Source organism: Argopecten irradians, chromosome 6 (assembly GCF_041381155.1).
Source record: "Argopecten irradians isolate NY chromosome 6, Ai_NY, whole genome shotgun sequence".
Lineage (NCBI taxonomy): Eukaryota > Metazoa > Mollusca > Bivalvia > Pectinida > Pectinidae > Argopecten > Argopecten irradians.
Window position 1 is genome coordinate 37,018,867 of NC_091139.1, and position 10,520 is coordinate 37,029,386.

Genomic DNA, 10,520 nt, shown 5'->3' on the forward strand with positions numbered 1-10,520 from the left:
GAAAATATAAACAAGAAATCTTAGGTAAAACGGTTTGAAATGCAAATTAAACAAATGAAATGGTAAATAAATCCGACAAATCAATCGAAATAGAAGAAAAATGACGTCAACTTTGGCTGACATGACGTCATCTCATTGTTTTTTCAATTGTGACGTCACAGCTATGTAAGATAGATTTATCTTACATAGCTGTCTTTCATGGGACAACTCTATCTTACATGGCTAGCTATGTGAGAAATTATTTTAACGTATGTCACGGCATTATTCTTACAAAGAAATCATTTTAACGTATGTCACGGCATTATTCTTACAAAGAAATTATTTTAACGTATGTCACGGCATTATTCTTACAAAGAAATCATTTTAACGTATGTCACGGCATTATTCTTACAAAGAAATCATTTTAACGTATGTCACGGCATTATTCTTACAAAGAAATCATTTTAACGTATGTCACGGCATTATTCTTACAAAGAAATCATCTTAACGTATGTCACGGCATTATTCTTACAAAGAAATCATCTTAACGTATGTCACGGCATTATTCTTACAAAGAAATCATTTTAACGTATATCAGGGCATTATTATTACAAACCTTATTTAAGTATTGAATTTTGCTTTGGTCGATTTCATGAGGTGAAACAAATTGAATTAACTGCAAAAGTAGGTACATTTTCTTGCGCGAAGACCGGTATTTTAAAGATGCCCAAGTTCATGAGCAAATGAAACTGGATTTTAAGTAGTTTCATTGAGTCAGATTTCAGTAAGAATTGAAATATTATATGATACATTACATTGTATACCATAAAATTGTGTAAAATATGTTGTTTTCGCGGTTGCTCCATCCCATAACCACGATTATTTCGACTCTTGGAATTACTTGAAAGCTGTGAACGACGGAAGAATGTTCCCACGAATTGTTTGTTATATAGTAGAGCCTATAGTTTATGGCATAAATAAAATGTAACTTCCATATACTAAGGTACAATACCTTCATAGTTTGATACATTACTCTATTGGTAGTTGAATTTTATATCAGTCAAAGATTCTCACACATTCCAGTAAGTATGATAACTGTAGTAACTATGGTAACTATTTAGTTTTATATATCGACTTATCGTATAGGGAAGAAGTGTTATAAACACGTCATGAACTTCTTTGCATGATAAAATTGCATCTGCCTTTTTTTTTTACTTTGTAACAATGCATGTTGTTAAAGAATAGTTATTCTGCTGAGTCTTCCATTCATACAGCGGCCTTGTCATCAAGAATTAATTCTCAAGTCTTCAATTAATGTGATGATTATTTCGTCATCAATTAATGTGATAATTAAGCCGTTCTCTGCCTTCAGCATTTATCTATGTACAAAGGTAATTTTGGAGATGGTTGATATAGGCTTTGCCTGATGACAAACCCATTTGCATCTTATTTGCAATAAAATTTGTTGAAATGAAAAAAAAGGTTTTTTTTCTAACGAATCGAAGCATTTCATGATGAATATACCTCAGTTCAGTTGACATTCACCCCCTATAAATTCCAACTGAAAGCACCTGAAGCCAGTCACAAGTGTTGTAGCGGCCAATCTGGATGGCCTGCTCGCGTGTTTCCCGGTAGTACTTTACACATTAATCTACCGGAATTATCCCAGTTTATTATTTATACCATTGAATAGTATATTTTGTATTTTGAATTTCAATATATTTAGGAAATCTGTTGATACTATCAAAACATTTTAGAAGACGAATCTTTTTTTCGGATACAGTTGAATATAACTGGTACATCTTTTCTAAACAAAGAATAAACAAAACCAGAATGCCGTCGTCGTTAAAATTATTACAACAATCTTGTGGATATCTACGACAAAGACAAAGTTCCTAGAAAAAAGAAAACTAAGTAAATATGCTTGACAACAAACACATTGCATTGCTTTCATGGGACAAAATACTATCAACAGCGACAAAATTAAATCGGGCATTGCTGGTTTTAAAAGTTCTATGGAATCTCTATAGCAATCAGTTTTATTGCTGACTCCAATTGTTGTTCAATTAAATCAAGCTTTCATCTAAACGTCTTCCATGGTCGGAGTCATAGACTCTTAGAATATAGAAGATTAAGGCAATAATGGATTCTAAAAACGTCGCTCAAAATGTTGTTTTTGTTTTGATTTTACAAAAGAACAAAACTAACTTAAAACGTGTACATGATTTATTATCATTATCATATATACATTTTGTTATATATATTCTAAACAATTGAATTTCTTCATAACAATGTTACATATATACTCATGTATATTGATGTACTGCAATTATACTAATTAAGCAGTGCTTTAGCGATTTTTGTAATTAATCATGATCCAAATGATGATTGCTCAAACAATTTTGAAACTTTACATTTGTAAATTTGTATATTATGTTTTCATCGATAAAGGTATTTTGGTGCGTCAGTTCATCGACGCGATATTCCGTCAAAATTTTGAAATACGCTAATATTAAGCATGCTATATCAAATAATTAAGGATTAACTTGAATAGATTTTTTATGTTATGGAGATATAACACAAAAATCTGAGTGTACTCTAAATAAACCGCGAAGTGGTTTATGATGAGAGTACACTCAGATTTTTGTGTTATATCTCCATAACATAAAAAATCTATTCAAATTAATCCTTATAATTCAATTTACTAAAGATAATCTCTTCAACATTTAAAATTCATTTTGGGACTCTTTTGTCTATGAAATTATTACGCCGTCATCTCAGCCAATCAGAAGCGACGTTACAAACGGCGACGCCATTTTTTCCTTTATGGGCTGATAAAGTAAATTTTTAAGCCAATGAAAATGCTCGTAACAAACAAAAATGAATTATTTTACAGTAACATTCATTCTGACTTGCTTGTTAGTACTAACGTATCCTGTTAACATGCTAATGAGTATAGAACTGAATGATAGTCTGGTTTATACAAAATAAATACGTCTATATATTCACAGGATAACAACTCGTAAATAAATAAAACTTTATAAAACAAATCAACAATTTGGAAATCTTACAGGAAAAGACCACTACTCCATTTCCAGTTATGAGACTTTTCCATTACTCATATACTATGTGGTAAACCATACATGGTAATTATAGATTGGTGACAACGCAATGTCATAGTAATTTTGTGGTGTCCGAAATGTCTTTATATGTGCATGGAATTAATACAATCTCAGGTTATCTATCAAAATTTACATAAAAAACATTGAAGCTTTATATGGAATGTTTGAAATATTAGTGACAACTGTTAGTTTCACGAACATCCACGAACTATAAGGAATTCCTTAACTTAAAATCTACATAGGAAAGCATTACAGAAGTTAGGGAAGGCTCCTTATTGAATTAACATTACTTCTGTAATTCTTTCCTATGTTTGTTTTTTTTTTAAAGACTTTCTTAAAGATAAGTAATGTTCTGAAACTGATCCCAGAATTTTAACAATTTGCACCAAAATTGCTATGAACACTTAAAGGACGGGTCTAAATTGTCATGCGCACAAAACACGACTTGGAGAGACTAGTAATATGTACAACATAACATGGCTTACAACGAGGTACACGACACATTAACACAACAGCACAGCATAACACATTACCAATATGAAATGTACAAAACGACTGTCAATATGGCAAGGCACTCAAACACTTGGCACCAATATTCATGCATCTATTCAAATTTGCATTTCACTAGAATAAAAAAAAAGATCCTTAGACAATCTCACAGCACTTTCCCATTTCTCGCATTCACAACGATGTAATGTTAAGTCCTAAACTATAACAGCATACTGATGATGCAAAATGCAATAGTCGGAAGTAGAATTGTGAGTTTTACGTAACTTCCTGTTATGCGTGCTGCAGTGTTTTTCTCCGTGCCTTCGTAGTCGTAATAGTAAGCGTAGTCCTTTTCTATATCACTCGTTCGCAGATTCATACTCTGTTGATCAATTTTATCGGGGATAATTTCAATGTCCTTGCCCTTGAATGGATCTATCTTCTTTGTGTGGTCTACGAATCCTTCGTTCTCTGTAAAAAATAAACAAAAAGTGAACAGTCAATATGATATTAGAATCACAAAGACAAAGAAAATGGAAAACATCGAGAAAAAATGTTATTCTACGATAATTTACTTCTTTGGTATTTTATTTCGTATGATTTACACCTATGGTAGGCCTAGTGACCTTAAACCAAGCATTTGTTTTAATGGCTGCCATCTGCAGTATATAATCAAAGATTTAAATAGACTAACATAACTAAGTCTCTGATGTAAAAAGCACGAACGGTGACTGAAAGGTCAAAGGCTTGAAGTGAAAAAAGAAATCGCTGTTATGTAAATTGATAATACTACAAAAAACTATGCCATTGACGTCAACGAGAAATCGTCCATACACAACGATACTCTCAGAATCTGACCTATGTTTCCTTATTATAGAGTTATCTGTCGTCGTAGGTAGGTATATTGAATGCGGTTGGAGATATGTATTTTACTGTAGCGTAATATGTGTAACGTCACATTTCTTAGTCAATATGACGTAATTTTCGTTCTCTACCCACCAAAGCTGATAACGCAAAGATGTCATACAACATCGCACCCAATATCTCCCAGAGTTCATTGAGGTCCATGAATTATATTTCCGCAATGAACCCTGGGAGCGATAGTAACGCCGGAAGTATAACTTACCACATCCGGGATAGATCCGGGGGATGCAGTACATGAAGCCATCAAAGCACCGACATAGGTCACAGTCCGACCGGATGAAATGGCCACTCTTTAATTCTCCACAGCTACGGTTCTTGTACTCATACTGGCAGTAACGACCATAAAAATTCCTGTCAGGAGAAAAACAATAAAATCATATTAATTTGATGTGTGTAAAAGGTATAATATGATTGCAATTAATAGATACGTTTGAAATTTGTCACCTTTTGGGTACCGCCACACATTAATTTTCTTTTTGTCTTTGCACGTTACGAAATAAGATTGCAACTTTCACAACTTTCTTGCTATTTGTCAAAAGTCATATTTGGAATGTTGGTATCAAGGTGTAAGTTGATCTTTTCTATATCAAATCGGTATTTCTGTTTTAAGGAATCGTAGGTTAATATAGTATAAAATTTAGTCTTAACCGAGTTAATTTGCACTTTTCCCAAAAGTTGAGTTTCTCAGGGTGGTGCTCTAAGACCATTGGTCTTTTTTTACGTGATTATCAAATAATTCCATTGCCATTTTAAAACATTCATCACTCAAATTTTCTTGATTTGTTCCGCCAGACGTTGTGGCGGAAACCTTGTCCAATGAACAAGACTGTTGGAACAAACACCAAATGTTTTAATTTGAATTTCATAGGTGCAGCATCTGATCTATTCTGTTGTTAATTGATGCGCAAATTCCTGAATATTTATTAGAACCGCAACAACCGCCTATGTATATATATACCCAGAGGTAGATAAAATCTAATCGTCTATGTGATTTACACATGGACCAAGGATGTTATATTAATACCATTTTATACTTACTGAACTTTTGGCGCTTTTATTTATCGGGTTTTCATTGGGCGCTCAAAAAATACCCGAAATATTTTATATAAACATGTATACGGATATCTTCAAATACACACATTCTAACTAGTTTACGGACCAATGGATGGATCATTACTACTTACATAGATAAGAACGACACTTACTTGGGACAGTGACAAAAACTGTTCAATATACACCGACCACCGTTTCTGCAGCAGTTTTTGACTTTCGCGTGTGATGTTTCTGCAACTGTTAAAAAACAAAACATATTCAGTACAAACACAGTGTTCAGTTTACATACATATAGAAAATCAACGTTTTTCAAAAGTAAAACTTCGGTATATATTTGTTAAGTAGTATCTCTGCGCTCTCGTCACTTTTTTCTGGAGTTTTTGGGTGATTGATTTACTTTTTTAATGTGTCGTCCTATTCCGTAGAAATATAGAGAAAAGGAGAAAAACAATCATTTAAGGACATAATGGGCTTTAGTGGTGGGTGAAAGTCCTCGAGGAAAAATCACCGCCTTACGACATGCACATTGTAACTGTCCGACGTGAGCTCCGGCTTCCCGTGAGGGAGAGGCTGAAGAAAATCTTTGATATCATCAAATGTAATGGGTAAAAACATAGACGTCGAACTTACTATCATTATGAGCTGTTCCTGGGGAGGGACTGGGGTGTTAGATTGTCGGACACGCAAACCACTAGGCCAGCGGCTTGGGGTGGGTTGGGTTGGGGGGGTGGGGTGCGGGGAATGGAGGGGGAAGCTTTCCATCGACTTCTAACAATTAGTTTTAAAATACGTGTCTGTAATGTCAGGGACGCGTATCTCCGCGTTTCCCTCTCCGGACAACCGAGGAATGGTTCGGTATTTAGATGATAAGTCCCCGGCCTACTGTTTGATTACCCGTTCCGGATTTACTTTGATGTCCGGGTCGTTAAGTGGATTATGTAGACTCAACAGCTTACGTTAATGTCCGTACTTAACACGAGTGTTTGTAAACTTGGCTTTCACACGCAGATAAAATATATTTATTACCATAATGGTGATTTTTTTTTATTTTGATTGACATTAATTTAAATTTTTTCTCTTGAATGCAGTTTAGACATGACATCATTAATCAACGACATATGTTAATTACAGACATAATGTGTTTTTTAATACACCCTTACATTATTTGAAGATTTGCATTTGCTTAGAATGTGAATTGTAAATCCCTATACAAAAATCAAACACTCATTTAATTACACCCTAATATAGTTTGGATTATGTCGGGAATATATCATATAAGATATTTCACATATTCATTTCGCGATGATCCATGTGGGACTGATTGTAATCTATACATACCGTTTTCGACCAGCGACGGACCTTTCACTATAACGTTGTCTTGTGAATGGGGCGAGTTGACTTCGTTAAGGTGCTTCGCTCGTCCATGTTGTCTTGTTTTCGTAGAAACTCTGTTTTTATGGGTACCTGAAAAAGGATATGTCAAAATATGAAATAAATCGAGATTTGGCCATTCCAGGATTTATTATTTATTTGATAATTGTAAAAAATAAAAGATAGTAAAAGTCAACAAATATTACCAAAGATGCATTATCATAATTCTAAACATTCAGACATTAATTTATAGAAAGTGCTTTTGCCCGTCGTAATGAAAACGTTTCTTTTTTAGACGACAATTAAGTTAAATTTTTGGAGAAAAATCTGCGTTGACTTCAAAACGTTATTTAGGCATTTAAGAATTTAAGATGAATACTGGGCGAAAAAGTCGCAAAAAAGCAACAATTTGATTACAGAAACCCCGTTTATTATAGATAAACGTTGATAAACAATGCAAGACGCCAAGAGTAAAACATTTCCATTTTTATGTTACTAATCGTATTGTTTCAGCTACCGCGTGTATCAACACTTTGGACTGCGTGCATCTTTTACTGCGGTTTTTATACAATCCTAAAACTTTCAGTGTAAAAGTGATGTATATCCATTTATTTCCTTATGATTGTTTGTGTTAATTGTTATATTTTTATAGAAATTCCAAGTTGAGATTAAAACAAGAAAATCCATGTTCAGCTATAAACACCGGGATCAACATCGGTAACGTACATAGTGTATAGAATAACGCGTGTTGTGTTCGAGTGCTGTATACGTACCATACACAACAAGCCTATTACGATAAAAGAACCAACATTAAGATTAGTTAATTGAAGAAAATGGTATTTCATATTGAGGTCGAGATATGCACCCGTACGTTAGTCATTGGCAGGCGGTAATATTAATGTGTTTTGTGTTTACAGAGAGCGGCTGGACAAAGCAAAGACATGGTCGTTATCGCCAACGCTTCAAAATTGGGTGGTGCTCTTATCGGAGTTCTCGCGGACGAGACACGCCAATTGCCTCCAATTGCTTTACTGTCGCAAATTGGAGACAAACTAGACGAAATAGGGACGCTCACACATTCTTTGATAACCCTTGACAGATAGAAGAGTTGTCCCGTTTTACTATCAACCCCACTCCATGTGCACTTACACACCTTTCAAATATCTACGGTATGTTATTAACAATTTAAAGTTTATCTTCGCTTTCAGGATAGCGTTCTCTCAAAACTTCGCAATCGTGTTTTGTATTGTCATGCTGCCTTCATTCTTTAGATAAGTTTGTTCTTCTTTCACATTGGAGACGATATTTTCTACCTAAACCGAATAATCTACGTTAATTATTAAATCTGTATACTTCACTAAAACGCGGAAAATGAAAACAAATATCATTCCGGATATCTACCTGTCAAAATTATTTACAAGGGGATAAAATTAAAGTCGCGGTTGATCCCCTTGTGCTACCAATGGTCTTAAGGACAAACCTCGGACAAAGCCTCTAAGCCGGTAACGAGTGAAACGCGATTTGTTGAACTACTCTACCTAATCACTCAATTGTTGGATTTGAGGACTTGTCAATTAATTACTTTTCTGGGGCCGCTTAAATAGGGAGTTTTGACACCCCAATGCGAGTCAAAACAACTCCACGTGGACATAAATGCATTCTCACGACAGGTTCTCTCCGTTGTTTGTATATATATATTATCTTAAATAAACATATGGTGTTTTCAGAAACCTTAGTTAAGTATGGACTGTTTACTATATAGTGTGAATTTGTATATATTCATTGATATGTACAATAGTTATACGTTTATAAAACCACAAACAATATAATTATATATAAATACACTTACCTGTAATTACGGGTACCACTGAGCTAATTGCTATAACCACCTGGACACACCTGTTATAACAGGAAAGAAAAAAAGAAAAAGAATTAGATACATTTTTCACAAGACATAGAAACGTTTCCATACGACAATATTTCGCTTACACTGAGATATATACGTCCTTGGTTTCCATACGACAATATTTCGCTTACACTTTTCCTTGTCTATATCAAAATATAAAGACATGGTCTATATTTCATTACAATGTCATTGTCTATCAATGTCATTGTCTATATTTTCGTTATAGACAATATATCTGAAATTATATATAAAAGTCAAATATGAAATATATTGAACAGAAAGACGGATGATTTCTAGCTGTTCTTTTCCATAAAATTTTACCATGAATATTATTGAAGTTAATGTATGTTTGCATCTTAAAAACAACAACAATAATAGGTACATAGACCAATGGAATCATTCTACAAGTTTTTCATTTATCAATCAATTAATGGGTTGAATCGTTGAAAGCCAGTTTAGGCTTCTGGTAAAGATACATAGCGGTTAGTGTTTAATGTGGATGGATACATTTCCATTTCATCGCAACTATTAATTAAAGACAAAAATATGAATACATTTGGGATGGGTGATGCTGACGTTAATGTAGATACAGCGCACTAGATACACTGAGGTGGGCGGTGAAAACCGATAGATACATATTACTGAATAAATGTCATGTCATAGAAAAATGGTGTTCTTTCCGATGATATCTAGTTGTATGAAAAAAAAACATAAACTTCTTCTCAAGTCATTGAATTGTCAAATTGGCCCTAATTCAGCATGTCTAACTTTAACTTGCCCTTTCTCTCTATCTGCATCCATCTTTCTCTGCTATCTTTTCTGTCTGTTATTCATCAAAACACCTACCATTATATCAAAGTTAACCAGATAATGTGTTTATCTACATCCCTATCCTTTGTTAGAAGTGTTGATATAAGACTTCACCATTTAACCTACAACATACAGCTGTAACTGTTTTGTTTTATTTGTTTTGTCACAAAGCTACACTTTAATTAAGAGAAAACAGTTTCCTTGAACAAAATTGCATTACATTCTTAAAGTATTCAATTCACATTCCTGTTAATTCAAACATAAAGAAGAATATGTTAAGATATGTTTACTTACATAATCAATGCGTTTTTAAAATCCATGATATTGTGGTATAAATCCAAGAAAATATCTGGCTGTTTGATATTCCGTGTACAGACACTTGGGAATGGTCACTTTTATGATCAAGACATGTGGTCCGTATATAAATAGCTCACCAACAGTCAACAATCAACGCGATTGGCTATTGGAGGGACACGTGCTACCATATACCTGCCATAGCATTTAGCTTACCTACCGACCGACTCTACCTGGCCGAGCACCTGCCTGTCAATCACACACACGAGTACAAGTCGCTAATTAGATGACAAGGGTGATAATAAAGTTGTCGATAATGTGTCACACTTATCAAACAAAGGGATTAGAACTTATGTCATGTAAAAAAATAAAAGAAAAAGTATTTTATAATCAATGCGAGAAGAGCTGATTGCATTATTTACAGATATTTAATTAGAATATCTTTTTAGACATTATGAATAGTTTTACAATACAGTAAATTTTATTTAGGTCACATAGTTTTTGTCTAAATAACAGACCGAAGCCAGGTAGACCAGGTATTTAATACAAATAACATTAGATGTGAGATACTA

At 33.8% G+C, this 10,520-nt stretch overlaps 1 protein-coding gene across 1 annotated transcript; it reads right to left on the minus strand.

The window, feature by feature from the left end:
* Window positions 1–1,667: 1,667 nt before the first annotated feature.
* On the minus strand, window positions 1,668–10,057 carry LOC138325779 (uncharacterized). Its single transcript, XM_069271665.1, has 6 exons — window positions 9,949–10,057; window positions 8,788–8,837; window positions 6,906–7,031; window positions 5,720–5,804; window positions 4,717–4,865; window positions 1,668–4,061 (listed from the first exon to the last, which is right to left on the minus strand). Exons 1-6 carry the CDS (start codon window positions 9,972–9,974, stop codon window positions 3,811–3,813), a joined length of 687 nt encoding a protein of 228 aa, XP_069127766.1. The 5' UTR covers window positions 9,975–10,057; the 3' UTR covers window positions 1,668–3,810.
* Between the last annotated feature and the right edge of the window lie 463 nt (window positions 10,058–10,520).